Consider the following 18,189-nt stretch of genomic DNA (forward strand, 5'->3'; position numbering starts at 1 on the left):
GCCTGCATGTGTGTCTGTGCACCATGTATGTGCTGTGCCTGTGGAGGCCAGGAGACGGTGTCATATCCCTGGAACTGGAGTCACAGATGGCTGTGAGCTGCTGTGTGGGTGCTGGGAACCGAACCTGGGTCCTCTGGAAGAGCAGCGAGTGCTTTTAACCAGAGTCATCTTTCTGGTCCCCTGGTTCTTTATTTTTAATTGTGGTATAAAACACATTGTATAAGTTGGCCACCTGAACCAAATACACATTTAGTACATGCCCACTGCTGTATGGTGGGCCACCGTCAGCATCCATTTCCAGAACTTTGGTTTTTTTTTTACTTTTCTGAGACAGGGTCCCTATATAGCCCAAGGCTAGTCCCTGGCCTTTTAAACTCCCTATAGCTGAGGATGACCTTGAACTCCTGATTTTCCTGCATCCACCTCCCAAGTACCAGGACTGTATCTACGTTCCACCATATTTAGTTCCCAAACTCTTTCACCTTACAAAACGGAACACACATACATGAAAGAACATCCCGCATCCTCCGGCCCGAACAGCAGCCATTCTGCTTTGACTCTAACAAGTCTGATTGTTCTGCGTGCCCCGTGCCTAGGAATCGAGCAGTGTCTGTGATGCTGTGGCTGACTGTTTCATTTAGCACAGTATCCTTAGGTTCATCCACGTGATAACGCCTCTTCTCCTGTTAAGCCCCTTTCAAGTGGCCACATCCTAGTGTTCGTGCTCATATCTCTTCGGCATCAGCATGAATTCTCTCTCTCCCAGCATCCCATATACCAGTGTTCCCACAGTGCTTCACGCTCCTCCCATCGTACAAGAGCCAAATGACAAAGCCATGGAGGCTGGAGACATGTCTTTCCCTCTTCAGGACAGACTCCTCTCTGCTTGTGGATGTGTCCCCTGTGTTGGAGTACAGTACAGTGTAGGCACAGAGCGGTGCCCAACAAATATGGTTAAGCCAATGTCTGACAGGCTTTCCTCAAAGGCGCTCAGGGATGACTTAATAATACAAACCTGAATGTTCAGGGAAATGGAGGGTACGGAACTCTGCTTCCTGCAACATGGTTTGTGTCTGAGCTCTGCTGCCATCTTGGTCCCTTGTTCTCTGGCCTGCCCTATAGTCTCTGCCAAACACGAGTCTATTCCTCCCTGTACTCCATGCGCTCATGTCCTCTTGGGCCATCTGGTCCTGGTACCATCTCTTTGGAAAGGATTCCCAGTCATTTTCTCGTGCTTCGCCTCACACTGCTGAGCCAGGGAAGCAGCCTCCCCCAGACATCTTCCCACCAATCTGTTTCAACTTTAAAGGGACCCCAGGCAGAGGTGGCCTGAGTGCTACTGCTGGGGCTGTGGTCTGTAGGCTATGGATGCTTGATTCGTAATCATCCGCCACTTGCCCAAGGCATCCCCATGTTTAGAGCAGGTACTGTTTCTGTCTTGCCTTTTTATGTTCACATAAAAGCTCAAGGCTTGGTCTCAGAGGAGAGCTGTAGGGGAGCTAAAGAGCAGCGAGGAGGCCCTACCCGTGCCTGGCCAGCTACCAGTGATTTAACTTCAGCTAGACAGCAAGGCCTCCCCACGTCTCAGTTTCCTCTTGTGGAGATCACCAATTGGGTGTTCTCCAGGGAGGGATATCACGAGGGCTGGAGAAAGTCCTTGCTGTGAAATATTCCTTTACACTGTGTGAAGATGTCACTGTGATTGGTTTGGTAAAAAGCTAAATGGCCAATGGCTAGGCAGGATTTTCAGGGCAGAGAGAATGCTGGCAGAGACGCCAGGAGTTGAGAGCCAGACTCAAAGGAAGCATGGTAGGTAGGCGACGCCAGGAACGTAGAGCAAACAGCATGGGGGTCACAAAGTAAAGGAAACCGAGCCGTGTGAAAGAGTGCAGATGAAGAGATACGGCTTAATTTAAGTCAGAACAGCTAGTTAAGAAGAAGCCTAAGTGATCGCCCAAGCTCTTATAATTAATAAGTCTCTGTGTTGTTTCTTGAGAGCTGGTGACCCAAAGAAAAATCCATCTATAAGTCCTATTGAATTTAACGTCTGAGATGGCCTCGGGAGGGCGATCCTCCACACGTGGGCCTCATTAAGTCAGTTGTGAGAGGAGCACCTTGTCCTATGTGCTAGAAACGAAGTCCTCCCAGCCCACCCCCGAAACTGTGATCTCTCCGGCTTTCTGTGTATAGCCAAGCTACCCCTGGAAAACTTGATTTGACTTCCAGGGAATCTGCTGTGTAGAGGATCACTGCAGTAGACGCTTGCTCAAAGGAAGTGGTGGTCTGAGCAACTTCATCAAGACCCACCCTTCCAACGCTCCCAGCCCTGTGAACGCTCCCGTGTGCTAGACAGCAACAGTAGCCTTCTGCCTGAATAGGGAGAGCCATGTGCTACATACCCAGAGTGAGCTGTGTCTGTTTCTACACCTGCCTATGCCTCTTGGACACCTGGTTATGATTATAAATGTATCTGAACAGAGTGAAAATTGTATCAATGGGAAAATAGTGGGAAAAGCAAAAAAGTTTTTGTGAAAGTTGTGGAAGGGGCTTTGAAATGAGTAGCTGGCCGCTGACAGAATCGAGGACAAACAGCTGTCAGGGTCTGGGGAAAGTCTAGACATTGGGAAGGATACCGCATCTCCATGCTTTGCAAACACCTCCACGTTCCAGTGTTACTTTTGTGAAAGCAGAAATCGAAACTCATTCGTGATGCAGTGGGCATGCCAAGACTGGCGAATCAACGTACAGTCTTCACGTTGCAAACTGAAGTAAAAGTTTGATAGAATGTGTGTTTTATTTCTAAAGTTTCCTGCCTTAAAAGGCATACATTTTAAAATGTGCCCAACAGCCACCAGTGTTGATGGGGTAGCCCCACCCAGCAAACTTAGCGCCCCCTTTTCATCTACCACTTCCTCTCACTTCACATTCTGTTTCTTTTATCCTTGCCATAAGCAAACACGGAGAAGCGAATTTAGAGCTAACTCCGCTTTGCCATTCTGTGCTGCCACTGTTTGAACCCAAGAGTCAGATAACACTTACCGTTGTGACATCTGGCTGCACTTGCTCTTCATGACATTGGGAACCTTTGCCCACCTCATCTCCCTATACCAGTGTCTCTGAGGAGAGAGGCAGCTGGAGGCAAAGAGGGTCTGTAGATGTGAACAAAGATCACCCTGCAGCTGCTGGCTCCCTGCTAACCCCAGCAGTCAAGGGTGGAGAGGCTCACGGTGTCAGCAGACAGGGAAGGAACCTCCCATTTCCAGTCTCCAGCCCCGAAGCACCATCACGTCTGCTGTCTTGGTATCCCCCATACTTTCTTGGGAGATCAGGAAGTTGAAATGACTTACAGTCACATTATCTACAGCCCAGACCTTTGTGGGTTTTCCATGGGCTAGTTTTTTGATCCGGTCAAACTTTGGATTCGTGGCTTCCAGACCCATTCAGGCATGCTATGCATGGTGGGTGGAGCTTCCACGTGACAGTCCCTTTAATGCTGACAGCATCTAAAGCATTTTTTAGCATCTGGGACAGAACTTGGTAGTTGTCTACCAAAAACCCCTTCTCACCCTTCGTGCCTTCCTTAGTCATTCCATGGCCTCTGTTGTGACAAGCCGTGGCCGTGTGACTAGGCTGCGCTTTAAGATGTAAGCAGAAAGTCCTAGAATATTCCATAAAGAATGATCCAGCTGGAAAGTGGATGCCCTGGCCCCCCACTCTTATGCCTCTGTTTGCACTTTTGCTGTATAGGTGGAAGGCAAGGGGGTCCCTGTAGCTGTCTTCACTGTTGGCTAACTGTAGAGATGGAAATAGGCCTCGTAGGGAAGGAACTTGAACTCTTGACGGCCATCACTCACCCGGCTCTAAACCTGGATTCTACAGTGAGGGGCACTGAAGGGGCTGTTTCCCTGGGTCTGCTGGTGACTGGGACCTCGAGAAGAACGCCTCAGGGAGCTGGGGAGGAACATCATTCACTCTGCTTCTCTCGAACCTGCCGTAGTCCAGCACAAGGGGACTTGGGGTGCATGCAGAACTTTGAGATGGCCTGAGATTTGCAACTTTGGGGGTTCTGGGGCCTTCCTCTTCATCACATGTTCTCGGGGAGCCAGAAGGGCCATACAGGGCATCTGTGTGAGAGAGGGTAAGGTTACAATGCCCCTTGTGCTGCTGAGGCCAGCAACAGCAGCTACAGAGCTGGCGGCAAAGATGGATGATGTGTGGGCCTTGGCCATGTGTGGCAGTCAGATAAGATAGGAATGGGGGCATTAAATCACATTGATAAGACACACAATGGGTGACGCTTTGGTAGTGATCTCACAGACAGCGGGAGCTTAGGGACAAGGACCACATGCAGGGAACAGAGAGGGCTAGCAGGCCTCAGCCAGGACTGGCTGCCGCTGTATTCTTCCCAAGGTGGCTTCCTGGACCTGCCTGATTTTCCAGACTAACCTGCCGTGGCAAAGCGCAGACCAGCAGCTTTGGCTTTTATCTTCTTTTGTCTCTGCTTCACCAGTGGGACCTCCTGGGAAGGGAAGGTTCTGGGTCTTTGCAGTCTGGAGGAAGAAGACAGGGATGTGAGATGTGAGAACAGGAACCGTGACCTCTCTGGTAACTGGGACTGAGAGCCACCTGTGTGGCACGTGGCTTTCCTGTGTTACAAGACTCAGGCTGGCTGAACTGTCCAGACGACAAGAGAGCTTCCCGTGGAGCTTTAGTGCCATGTCCCAGCACCAGTTAGCAGGCAGCGTTTTCCCGTGAGCTCTTCTTCTCAGCATCTAAGCCAGTTCACTTTGACTGTGCTTGTCCACTATCTCCTGGCATCTTGGAAGAGGCACTACCCACCTTTAGAGTCCAATGAACACATTAGGTTTTTCTTTGACAGAGATTTAGAGAAGCACACAATGTTTTCTAAAGATTTATTTATTAATCTTACATACAGTATTCTGTCTGCATGTCTGCTACAGGCCAGAAGAGGGCACCAGATCTCATTACAGATGGTTGTGAGCCACCATGTGGTTACTAGGAATTGAACTCGGGACCTCTGGAAGAGCAATCGGTGCTCTTCCTCTGAGCCATATCTCCAGCCCCCGAGCACACAGTTTTTAAGGCTGGAAAGAAACTTCTAGATCATCTAAACCCACTCTTCATTTTATAGCTCAGTAGAAGGGACTGTTGCAGATTACATGACTAATGAATCAGTTTGAGATTCAAACTCAGAGCTCCCTCTCTCAGGAACAGCAATAAAACCCCTTACTCTGCAATTTTACCTGTTGGATTTCTGGTCCAAATATACTGTACAAGGGCTCAGGGGTTTGTTTTCTGTCCTTTTTACCTAAGAAGTAACTTTGTGGTTTTGAATGATAAGTTTGGGGCATTTAAATAGTTGGTTCTTGTCTTAGTTATAGCTTCTATTGCTGCAATGAGACACTATGACCAAAAAGCAGTTGAGGAGGAAAGGATTTATTTGACTCACACTTCCATATCGCTGTTCATCATTAAAGGAAGTCAGGATAGAAACTCAAGCAGGGCAGGAACCTGGAGGCAAGAGCTGATGCAGAGGCTTTGGAGGGGTGCTGCTTACTGGCTTGCTCCACATGGCTTGCTCAGCCTGCTTTCATACAGATCCCAGGACCACCAGCCCAGGGATGGCACCACCCACAATGGGCTGGGCCCAATCAATCACTAACTGAGAAAATGGTCTATAGCTGCAATTATGGAGGCATTTTTTTCCATTGAAGGTCACTTCTTTCAGATGATTTTAGCTTGTGTCAAGTTCAAGTTGTTCTAAAGATAACCAGGACAGTCCACCATTGGCGTGCTGTTTGGGAGGCTTAGAACTGCGCCCTTGTTGAAGGAAGTGTGTCATTGGAGGTGGCATCTGAGAGTTTGAAGACTGGCACCATTTCTAGTGTACTCTCTTGGCTTGGGCAGACTTGCTCCATTTCCAATGCTTTCTTTCTTTCTTTCTTTCTTTCTTTCTTTCTTTCTTTCTTTCTTTCTTTCTTTCTTTCTTTCTTTCTTTCTTTCTTTCTTTCTTTCTCTTTTTCTTGCTTGCATTGTAGATCAGACCAGGCTGGCCTCGAACTCACAGATGCCTGCCTCTGCCTCCCAAGTGCTGCAATTAAAGGCGTGCGCCACCACACCTGGCTTCACCGCTCACTCTTGGTGAGTGTTTAGGATGTGAACACCAGTTCTGCTCCAGTTGCCACATCATTGGCCGCCGTGTCTCCCTGGAACGATGAACTCTTATTCCTCTGGAACCAGTAGCAAAAACAAACAAACAAACAAAAAAAACCTTCTGCTTGGCCATGTGTTTTTATCACAGCAGTGGAAAAGTAACTAATATGAACTTTTGACTGGTTTTCCAAGTCTGCTGCAGTCTGACTGATCGGAATATTTTCTTAGACAAGATCAAGATCCCCCAGGAAGACTGTGCTTGCCCTGGAGAGCAAGCACACTGCGGATTATTCTGTCACACTGAGCACTGAACATCCTTCCGCTTCCGCCTCCTTCCTCCTCCATCCCTCTTCCTGCTGCCCCCTCTCTCCTTGCCTTCTCTGTCTCCTCTTCCCTCCTGTCCTCCAGGACCTCACCCTCACGCCCATCCCCCACCACCGCCCTTGAACCTGACGTTTGACTTCTCTTTAGGTCTGCCTCTGAGCACAAGAACTGGCTGGGGCTTTGTCTCTTTTCTGCCTGTCTTTCTTTCTCTCTTTCTTCTTCTTTTTTTCTTTTTCTCCTTTCTCTCTTCCCACCTCCTTCTGAGCTTTTGTTTTCTAAATTGTGGGCCTATCAGCATTAATGAAGACATTAGCATTCTCTATATTGAACACCAGCTGAAATGAGTGTTTCTAAATCAGCTAACAATGCCAACAGCATTCTAAGTCTCCCCAGACTGCCACGGTGTGGATAGCCTTGAGAAGGAGATTGGAGCAGCGCTCCAGGTGAGGCGGAGGCTGCTCCAGTGTGCTGGCCTGGATCCTTTGTTTCTATTTTGAACACCTCTGGGCCTCTAAGCTGGAGTCAGTGGCAGGGTTATACTGGGGGATCTGTATTCTGTGAGGCTGCCTAGGAAAAACCGCGTCCGTGATTCTGCCGGCAGAGCAGGTGTCCTGCTTTGACCTGTGACAGAGCTGGCAAGTGATGGCTCATGAAATGACCTTCTTTTCAGTTTCTGAAAGGGCAGGCATTTCTTGGCAAGCCATGTATTTCATGGGAGCTCTAAATCAAGGCTGTATCAGCCAGGGCCTTCTCCGACCATCTTGCTCTGAAGGTAACTCTCATAGGCTGGTAACTCACATAAAGATGGTCAGCGCCTCCTCTCAGTTATTAGGAGCCCCTGCTTTTGAACACATCTCAGCATAAAGTATGGGCTGCGCGTGCAGGGTCTGCCCTTCCCAGATGTGGCCCTAGGGTTGAGTATGCTGCTGTGTCTCCCGTGTTCCAAGGGCAGGGAAAGCTGCCTTTCTATAGGTAAAAAGAGGAAAGTGCTGGGAGAGCCTCTCCTTCATCCCACAGAGGGGTAGCATGTCCTCCCGGTCCGTATCAGTGCCATGGCCCAGGATGGAGGGGACACGCCCTCCTTCCCCTGTTGCCTTGGTTCACCAGATGGTGCTTAGATTCTCTTAGCTTATGTGTGCACCCTCCTGACCAGCCAAGAACCCACGAAGAGAACACAGGTGGCTGGTTCAGGCACTAACCTCAGACAGGACCTTCTCTTCCATCACAATGTCCCGCTCCTGGCGTCCTCCCAAGCACCCGGCGGGAATATCTGTTTCCAGTACTGGGTGGGTGGGCATGCTTTGAGGGTCTGTCAAAATCTCAAAGGGGACTCTTGGGTGACTCCAGGAGGCAGGGGTGAAAACATCCCAGGGGCGACTCTGCCCAAAGGTCCCTGCAGAAATAAAGATAAAAGTAAACACCAAGCAAATGACAATGGATAACCTCTCTCCTAACCAGAGCAGAGCTTACTGCTCATGTGGGTAGATTGACTCTAGACTGGCAAGGCCACCTCAGTCCGGCTAAGCTATGCCCTGGCAGTTTCATAGGAAGCAAACATAGGACAACTAAGCCTCCAAAGAGAATCCGAGAAAGCCTCCTGCCATGTAGGTGTGCAGTCTACTTGATAATGTAATAAGAACTTGAAAGATAAATTCAATCAGTCACAAACCTATTTCAAGAAACGTAAGCTATGGGCCGAGACACCATACTCAGACAGACCACAGTCTCTCTAAGCGGCAGACTAGGCTATTCTTGATACCATGGTCAATATATGCCAGGCATTTACCCACCATATAGCCTGATGTCCCTGCCTAGATATGATTCTTATGAAAAAACATTTTCTTCCCAAAGTGACGACATTTAACCCACTGATTTTGATGAGTTCAAAGGTCTTTGATTTTTATTTTTCTAATTTTGAAGACAGGAAGCTAATGTTACAGTATAGACCAAATCATATCACCCCAAAACTTATATGTTGAAGCCCTAGCCCCCAAGGTGACTACATTTGGAAACAGGGACCCTGGTGAGGTAATTAACTTTAAATAAAGTCATAAGACCTAATAGCATCAGTGTTCTTGTGGAAGCACAATTAGTAAAAGCTCAGAGACTCATACCTGAAGACCCACCCAAAGAGCAAAGCAGCCAGTCACTGGTTCTTACATTGACCTCAGTCTGAAAATGGCAATCCTGCCTCCAGGAATCTCAGAATGAGACTGTATCTGGGAGCTGCCTCTTTCCCATTTTATAATCCCCTCTGGGGCTGAGATTAAAGTGTGAACCACTTCTATCTGGTTTCTAAGGCAAGCTAGTGTCTACTGGGATTAAAGGTGTGTGCTATTGCTGCCTGCTCTATAAGGCTGGCCGGTGTGGCTATTTTGCTTTTCTGATCCTCAGGCAAGTTTTACTTATTAAAATACAAGTTAAATGCCACTACATCTTGTTGTCAGAGACAATAGAGAGCTGCCCTCATCATGTGTGGATCAAGAGACCAGTGCTCTGATACCCAAGATTCCTCACCAGAACCTGGCCATGTGAAGACAACCATCCTGGACTTCAAAAGTCCAGAGCTGAGAGGAAGTAATGGGCTGCCCAGTCTAGGATACTCTGTTGATGGCGGCCTCAACAGAAGATCTCTGACTCTGTGGAGGTATGGCTCCTTTGGCTCCAAGCGAGCAGAGGCGGAACCTTACCTATGTATGCACCATCTTTGCTCCAGAGGCGCACAGTGCGGTCAAGGGAGGAAGACAGTAAGATGCTATCATCCTCTATCAGCTCCAGACTAGCAAGATAAAGGGGGAGAAGAGGGTTTGTCAAGGCTGCTCTGCAAGAGAGCAAAGGACATTGGGTCCAATAGAATAGAAGAGAGAAGCCAGATTAATTTTTTATAATTATTCATGTGTGTTGGTGTTTGGCTTGCATGTATGTCTGTGTGAAGGTGTCGGATCTCCTGGAATTGGAGTTACAGACAGTTGTGAGCTGTCATGTGGGTGCTGGGAATTGAACCCGGGTCCTCTGAAAGAGCAACCAGTGCTGGTAACCACTGAGCCATCTCTCCAGCCCCGCCAGATTAATTTTTAAATGCCATTCTTTCCCCCACTTCCTCCCACACCACATGCCCTCCAAAATCCCCAGTCCACTTCCAAGACATCAAGTGGGATTCATATGGGAAATCACCTTGCAGGTGATCAGATGGGCGGGAGAACGAGTGGTCAAAAAGAATGATCTAGCAAGTTTGACCTCTCTCTTGGCACTGACTCCAAACCCACTAAGCTCATAAACTTGCAGTAGACTACCAGGTCAATACAGGGAGAACCGCCCATGAACAAGAAAAACAATGACTTGGAACCTCTTCCTTTGGCTCCATGTGGACCACATTCACCTCACTTCTTTGGGAGCAGAATGAAAACGCAGTTTCCTCCTTCGACAAGCTCACGGGGATTTTGAGAGGACTACCTTGATCAAGACTTAAAAAACTATTTCCCTTCCTATGGAGATTACTGAGCCCTTCAAAGGGATGGTACTCACGATGTCACCATGCTGACATGAGCCCTCCAGGATGTCACCGCTAAGTGAAAACAAAGAAGACATCTGAGTAGGACCCTGCAGGAAGGAGTCCAGCGCGGATGTGTGCCCAGAAGGAAGTGGCACCGATAGGCTGTTAGTAATCTTTCTGCGTTAGTGCAGACCAAGAGCCTACTATGTGCAAGCCCTCAACCCCCCCCCACCAGCTCTGAAAGTGTATGAATAGGACCGGTGTAACACACTAACACCATGATTTTCCTTGGTGATTTTTATTTCGTGTGTGTATGTACATGGTGTGCTTGCATGTTTGCAAGAATGTGGTTACAGATGTGTGTGTGCACATGTGTAGAGATGTGTGTGTGCACATGTGTACAGATGTGAAGACCCCAGGATGAGTTGGGTGTCTTGCTCTATTGCTCTTCATTTAACTAAGGCAGGGTTCATTGATGAGTCTGATCTAGCTAGCTGGCTTGACCCGGGGGTCCTCGGTCTCTGATTCTTGAGTGCTGGGATGACAGGTGGGCCATTATACCCACCATCCTCTTAGGAGAGAGGGGATGTGCGGGTGTGTGCACAAACTGTGGTCCTCGTATAAGTGTTCTGTCTCTCTGATAAGTAATGTGTTGTTGCGCAGTCTTGCAAGTAAATCTCTGTGCATGTTTGTCATTTCCTTCACTAGAAGCAGAGGTGCCATTTGCAGCACTAGACACGGGTGGTCAACACGCCCCGCAGTCACCGTCTAGCAATCACCCTCTGTTCGATGCTATCCGACGCCCCCTTCCCTGCATCCTTGCTGGCATCAAATGTTCTCAAGAAACTCTCTTTCTGCGAGTCCGCTTTCCAAGGGCTTTAAGAGTAATCCCTCCCCCACGGGGACAACTTAATTTTCCCACAAGACCATCACATGAAAACCAAAGCCATCTTATCTGAGGCTTAACATGAAGAAATTCACTGCCTACTCTTGGGAGCCTGCAGCTCTGGTCCCCGGAGGCCATACTCCCGGATGTCATAGACATGCACAAAGCCCTGCTGGTCGGCCAGGTAGGTGAGGGTGTCTCCTGCTGTCACCACGATGCTGCTCACCTGGGCTTTCCCTTTGGACTGAGACACATCGAAGGCAAAGATAATAAGAGGGGAGAAACGTCAAGAGGATATCAAAGCGAAGCATTAGAACCCAGCCGACAATCCCGACCGATTTATAGGCTAGCGTCAGGGAACGACAAACAGCAGCAGCAACAACAACAAACCCATAGCCAGGAAGTTCCCCAGTTGTTCCCCCGACTTACCGGCGTGAAGTTTGCAATGAGGCCAGCCCCACTAAAGACCTTCCAGAAAGTGACAGAACCTGAATAGGGGGGAAGCTGTAAGAGGCGGGCTGCCCAGACAGCCAAGGGTTCTGAGCGGGTACTGGGCAGACCCGGTTGTCATGGAATATCTGTTTAGCCAGGCAAAGATGCCGCATTTGTTAACCACATAAAGCTGTGCTGCATTTTCTTTCGTTAACCTGGACTCAGAGAGGTGCGGTTAGCAGCTGGTTGGCAGGCAGTCGCAGGGAGGAGTTTAGCATGGGTTTTTTTAGGTTGGGGCGGTGTGGAAGGAGCTGTTCCAGGATGCCAGCAAAGGGAGGAGGGTAGCCAGTTGCTATTTTAACTCTCTGAGCTCACAGGTTTTCACCCTAGCCTTTGAATCTGAGTTTTATTAGAACGATAGAGATTTGTTTAGTTTGAATCTGAGTTTTATTAGAACGATAGCAATTTGGTTAGTTGAATCTGAGTTTCATTAGAACGATAGAGATTTGGTTAGTTTGAATCTGAGTTTTATTAGAATGATAGCAATTTGGTTAGAACTACCTTTTGAGCCATCGTCTGGGGGAACAGAACTCCCCCAGGCTACATTACAGCCTTAGCACAACAAAGCACTAGCAGTTTAAAGTGCAGCCACCACAGTGAAGGTAAAAGACACCTGATGGACTCACGGTGGGGGGGGGGGGCGGGGGCAAACATCTCTTCCTTCTTTGGTTTATTAGGGAGGGGTTTAGATTTTAGTGTCTCCTTCACTAATCAGGGTGGCCTCCTTGGCATCTTTGGCTGGTAAGGATGGGACAGTATGTGCCAGGCTGGGAATTAGTGTGTGGGAGTGTGTTCACTATTTTAATTAGTTACTTGTCAGAACGGACCTGGTCCAGTGACCACAGTTCGTGCCTGTCGTTTACGTGTGGGTTTAGGTAGCCAGGCTCTGTGAAGTGGGGGCCCCATGCAGACCATCTCCTCTTCTCTTAGGAGAGAGGGGGCCGCACTCCCACAGGCAAAGCAGAAAGGATGAAGATGACTCAGGAAGCAGTCAGAGACAGCTGCCCCCCACCAGCACCTCTCCCCTCTCTGCAACAGCACCTGATGCCAAAAAGAGCTGCAGTGTGGGCTGGGACCAAGAGGCAGAGGTGGCCTCTCGCTGGTGACAAACAACCAAGCACCCTGGTACCAAATATGGACAGCCTAGCCTTCACCTGCTACCAGGACTGCATGGCCACTGCCTTTAACTTGTAATTTTACTAAAAGTCCTAGAGCATTTAGGGGCTGGATTTGGGCCCACTTTTGTGATAGTTGAAGCTTGGAGGGCCTGTCCCTGTGTTAATGTCACTAGCTAGTGATGGCCCCTGCTGAGTCCTCACTTTCTTCCCCATAGACCGCGCCAGCTCCACTGTTGACCCCAACATCCAGCCAGCTCTTGACCCCTCGACCTTTCTCTTTGGTTCTTCTGTGAGGTTACCCGCGGCTGCCTATGCTGGCTTCCTTTGCACTGTTGAGCTTTTCTGTTTAGCCTTATGGGTCTCACACTGTCCTTGGGATGCCTGAGGTCAGTCACCCTTGCAGGTGGCCCGGGACCCAGCAGGCAGTAAGAACAACAGGGCGTGGAGACTTGATTTGAAGGAAGATGGGCTGGGGCCTGGTTAAATGGCTGCCCTCCTGTAGCATCGACTGAGGTTGATGCGGGCTGAGGTGTTAGCCTGGGATTTGTTAATAAACCCAGCAATGAGATAGCAGAGGAAGTCAGAGGTGGACAGTGGCACTCAGGGGTCTAACTCACCCATCCTGGACCAGGGATGACCTTATCTTGGAAGTGAGAGGCTTACCTCCGGGCCCGTTGCTGACGAGGGAAGCAGCTGTTGAGTCCAGCTTCCTTGCTCGAGTCTTTAGGAAGGCCAGTCGAGAGACACTTCTGTCTGGGCCTGGAAATGAAAGCTTCTTTTTCTTCGGCTTGTTTCACAATCTCCCTGCCTTAACATCCCCCCTCCCATTGTAGCTCCCCCATCGAGTATGGGAGTGTGCGTGTGTGTTTCTCTCTTTCCTTCCCTGCTCCTCTTCCCCTCTCTCTGTCTCTTTCTCTCTGCCTTTTGCTCACTTGCTCACCCTCACTGACACATATATTCAGCTCTCTTGCACATAGTTGCCCCGGCAGCATTTGGAAAGCAAACAGAGAAAGGTGGCCCTCTTGGCTAAGAACCAGTCAGTAACAGAAGAAGGATAATGGCTCCGACAGTCTGTGGGCACTCCAACCCTTCTTCCCCAACCCCAGGACTTCTAGAGAAAGAACAGGAAAGTGTCATGAGATACAAGAACAGGCCGAGAGCCTGGTATTGGCATAAGAACAGACAGGAGGACCAATGCAACTGAATAGAAGACCCGGATATCAATCCATACATCTTTGAACACCTGATCTTTGATAAAGAAGCAAAAATTATCAAATGGAACAAAAGAAAGCATATTTAACAAGTGGTGCTGGCGTAACTGGATATCAACATGTAGAAGAATGAAAATAGACCCTTATCTATCTCAAGTCCAAATGGATCAAAGACCTCAACATAAAGCCAGCCACACTGAACCTTATAGAAGAGAAAGTGGGAAGTACACTTGAATGCATTGGCACAAGGAACCACTTCCTAAATAGAACCCCGGCAGTACAGACATTGAGAGAAACAATTAATAAATGGGACCTCCTGGAACGGAAAAGCTTCTGTAAAGCAAAGGACACGGTCAACAAGACAAAATGACAGTCTACAGAATGGGAAAAGATCTTCACTAACCCCACATCAGACAGAGATCTGATCTCCAAAATATACAAAGAGCTCAAGAGATTGGACACCAAAAAATCACATAATCCAATAAAAAAAAATGGAGTACAGACCTAAACAGAGAACTCTGAACAGGAATCTAAAATGGCTGAAAGACACTTAAGGAAATGTTCAACATCCTTAGTCATCAGAGAAATGCAAATCAAAACAACTCTGAGATTCTATCTTACACCTGTAAGAATGGCCAAGATCAAAAACATTGATGACAACTTATGCTTGAGAGGTTGTGGGGAAAAGGGAACACTTCTGCATTGCTGGTGGGAATACAAGCCGATACAACTCCTTTGGATATCAGTGTGGCCATTTCTCAGAAAATGAGGAAACAACCTTCCTCAAGACCCAGTAATACCACTTTTGGGTATATATCCAAAGGATGCTCAATCATGCCACAAGGACATGTGCTCAACTATGTTCATAGCAGCTTTGTTTGTCATAGCCAGAACCTGGAAAAAACCTAAATGCCCCTTGACCAAAGAATGAATGAGGAAAATGTGGTTCATTTACACAATGGAGTACTACACAGCAGAAAAAAATAATGACAGCTTGAATTTTGCAGGAAAATGGATGGAGCTAGAAAACATTATTTTGAGTGAGGTAACCCAGACACAGAAAGACAATTATCACATGTACTTACTCATAGGTGTTTTTTAAACATAAAGCAAAGAAAGCCAGCCTACAAACCACAATCCCAGAGAACTTAGACAACAATGCGGACACTAAGAGAGATTTACATAGATCTAATCTACATGGGAAGTAGAAAGTAGAAAAAGACAAGATCTCCTGAGTAAATTGGGAGCATGGGGACCTTGGGGGATGACTGAAGGGGGGAGGGGAGAGGCAGGGAGGGGAGCAGAGAAAAATGTAGAGCTCAATAAAAATCAATTTTTATATATATATATATATATATATATATATATATATATATATATATACAGACTGAGAGATCTGAGAAACCCAGGCAAGTGCCCTGGGGGTCAGGGTAGGCATTAGCCCAGGATGCCCAGATACTTCCCCAAAGCGCCCTTGGCTGAGCAACTTTGAGGACACCTGTTGTCAAGCAGAGAACTTCACCTCACAGTGGGCTGTGTCAGGAGAACAGATTCACAGTTAAGCGAATGGGAAGATGTTTTCCTGACCTAGAGACCCCCATCCCTTCCTGTTTCTTTCCCACCTCCATCTAAGCAGGTCTTAACAGCTACAGCCTTGTGCTGGATATGGGACAAGCGGCAGCAGAGACCCAGAAGGAAACTAACAAAATCTCCCAAGAAATGAACGAAACCCTGTTGGCGCATGCAGGAGGGGGCAGAGCTGGGGGAGCTGTCTCCAGTGGGCTGTGTTGCCTCTGACCCTTGGAAGATGCCCTAGGCAGCGAAGACACTGTGGAGGGGACAGGTGCCAAACCAGGACTCAACAGACCCTACTAATTCCCAAATAAATCAGCCCAGGTCCCTCCTCTGTCAGGGTCTGCGGCTCTTTATCTCCAGTCCCCTGTGTCCCTTAGGATGAGAAGCTCAAATATTTGCCATTGAATAAAATCTTAGGAATCCACCCAAATCCCTGTCTCCAAGAAACACAAATAAGATTGTGGAAAGGGAGCCTGGGCAACGCATGGTCCTTCCATGACCTTCTCTGAGCCAGACCAGGGTAGGGGCTCCAAGGGAGGAAATGGGGAGCGACATATAAATAAGGGGCTGCTAGTCACCACATGCTTGCAGCCCCAATGTTCAATATAAGGGTATTAGGAGGTGGGTCTTTGAGAAGTCCAGAGGTGAAGTCCATTCGCCTGCCCACATCTGTCTCAGGGATGGTGGCAGAGGAACCAGCCTCTTTCTTTCCCATATGAAGTCCAGGGATGTGTTTCACCTCCTGACACCTCAGCGGGGTCTATATGCCACATGGAGACAACCTTCTCCTTCACAGAGTGGACCACACGAGACCCTTACATGGCCTTGCTGTGAAGGTTGAGGGACTGACAGCCCTAAAGTGCCGCTCTCCACGTGGCTCAATCCATGGTAGCTGTTAATGACAATGACCGGTTAACTCTCAAGTGTTGGGGTCCCGCCGTTGAAAGCAGATAAATAAACTTGTGAGAAACCGGCTGAAAACAGAGCTAACCGGTAGGTATTGATGGCCTCCCTATAGAAAAAAACTCCTCCATCTCAGAGGTGTCAACTTTCCTAAACTTCGGCCTGGTTGGAATCCCCTGATCTCTCTCACAATCAAATTCTTTTTGATGAGGAAGAGGAATTAACAGCTGAAACATTAGTGATTTCATCTAGTCCAGCTTTGCCTTGACACCATTGCCAGCCCCTTTCCCGAGGAGAACTACAGTTTTCCATACAAGATGGCATCCTCCTCACCAATCCCATGTGAGAAAGACCACTGCGCTTTGGTGTGGTTGTTAAGAAGCCGCCAGGCTGCTCCTTCATGGAAGGGTATGCCTGTGTGTGTGTGTGTGTGTGTGTGTGTGTGTGAGAGAGAGAGAGAGAGAGAGAGAGAGAGAGAGCGCACGTGAAAGTGTGTGAGAGTATGTATATGCATGTGTGTGTGTGAGTGTGTGTGTCGGTGCATGCACATGTGTGAGTGAGAGTGTTTGTGAGTGTGTGTGTGCCTGTAAAAACTTTGCCTTGCAGAAGTGTTACTGTGGCGATAGCTGCATTTGTATTTCTGTAAGAGAAGGGATTCTCAAACAGCGACTGCTTACAGTTTACAGTCTCATGGTAACTTGGAGCAGTGATTGTTACTGTGAACAGGGCTTTTGCATCAGAATTGCCTCCTGAAACGTCAGCATCACATCCTTGGCCAGTGACTTCAATTTCAGTTTAATGGCAAAGAAAATAAACTTCTGGAATGCAATGAATGTCATCTCTTTCCTCCCAGACGATTAACAACAACAACAACACAACAACAACAACACAACACAACAAAACAACAGCAACAACAAACTCCAAAAGAAATGGGTTAAGTGGTTAGATGTTCTCAAGTTTTTGGTTTTTGGGCCATGACTGTTTTGGAACTTGCTCTGAAGACCTCTGGCCTCGAACTCACAGAGATCCATCTGCCTCTGCTCTCGAGTGCTGGGATTAAAAGTGTGCACTACCACCACCTGGCTGAGAATAATCTTTTTAAATACATGGAGAGATGGGGATTAGGAGCTGACTTGGTGATGAGGCTGCTGGTAAGAATTCCCTGTTGTCTAGGTTGCCAGAGGCTTTAGCGTCTTCTCTAGGTGGTGCTCAAGCCGACCACATGACTTGACTATTTTTAACTGGCTGTGTAGCCACAGCTTGTCTCTGCCCTGACTTTACTTCTCAGAGTGTTCTGCCTCTTCTAGCAGTTCAGAAGTATTTTCTGACTGAATGACTCAGAGACTTTCTTTTCCTTCCTTCCTTTCTTTTTTCTCTTTCTTCTTTCTTTCATTTTTGCATTAGCTACTAAGATGCTTAAAGCAGGGATCTAATATTCACTCATGGTTCTCTAAAGATTTGTGGGTTGGACCTCAGGAAATGAAAACCCTTCATAATTCTATGTCCAAACAACGAACTTCCTGCATCTCCTCTCCCTGTGGCTCCACAGCAGACAACTGCTCCTGGGAAAGACTTCTCCTGGGCTGTTAGGCTTCCTCCTGCCCCGCCCCACCTATCTGGCTATCAGCTATAGCCTGTTTCCCCGGCCCTGCCCTTATGGTAGTAAAACTGGTAGACAACCCAGTTTGTGCATTGTTCACCATGCATGGTTAATAATAGGTTCAGGACTCAGGAGAGGACTGTAATTTTTAGCACCGGACCAGGCACATGGCAGGTGTTCCTCATCATTGCTTTGATGACTACAGAAAACAATGAAGCCATGATCGTTAGCAGACAGAGAGGAGCCTGAAGAAATGGAACCAGGCAGCCAGGTGGTGGTGGCACACATGTTTAGTTCCAGCACTTGGGAGGCAGAGGCAGGCGGATCTCTGTGAGTTTGAGGCCAGTCTGGTCTACAGAGTGAATCCCAAGGACAGTCAGGACTACACAGAGAAACCCTGTCTCCAAGTAAAC

At 48.0% G+C, this 18,189-nt stretch overlaps 1 protein-coding gene across 1 annotated transcript in view; it reads right to left on the bottom strand.

Annotated features, from left to right (window-relative positions):
• The window catches only part of LOC130871353 (WD repeat-containing protein 49-like), a 48,237-nt gene that overhangs the window by 1,137 nt on the left and 28,911 nt on the right, over positions 1 to 18,189 (bottom strand). Inside the window, exons 12-18 of the mRNA XM_057764699.1 lie at positions 13,151 to 13,246; positions 11,307 to 11,365; positions 10,980 to 11,121; positions 10,024 to 10,063; positions 9,189 to 9,277; positions 7,698 to 7,891; positions 4,447 to 4,550 (exon numbers count right to left, since the gene is read on the bottom strand). Coding sequence (XP_057620682.1) covers positions 4,447 to 4,550; positions 7,698 to 7,891; positions 9,189 to 9,277; positions 10,024 to 10,063; positions 10,980 to 11,121; positions 11,307 to 11,365; positions 13,151 to 13,246 — 724 coding nt within the window. The remainder of the gene's footprint in view (positions 1 to 4,446; positions 4,551 to 7,697; positions 7,892 to 9,188; positions 9,278 to 10,023; positions 10,064 to 10,979; positions 11,122 to 11,306; positions 11,366 to 13,150; positions 13,247 to 18,189) is intronic.

The sequence above is a fragment of the Chionomys nivalis genome, chromosome 3 (assembly GCF_950005125.1).
Source record: "Chionomys nivalis chromosome 3, mChiNiv1.1, whole genome shotgun sequence".
Lineage (NCBI taxonomy): Eukaryota > Metazoa > Chordata > Mammalia > Rodentia > Cricetidae > Chionomys > Chionomys nivalis.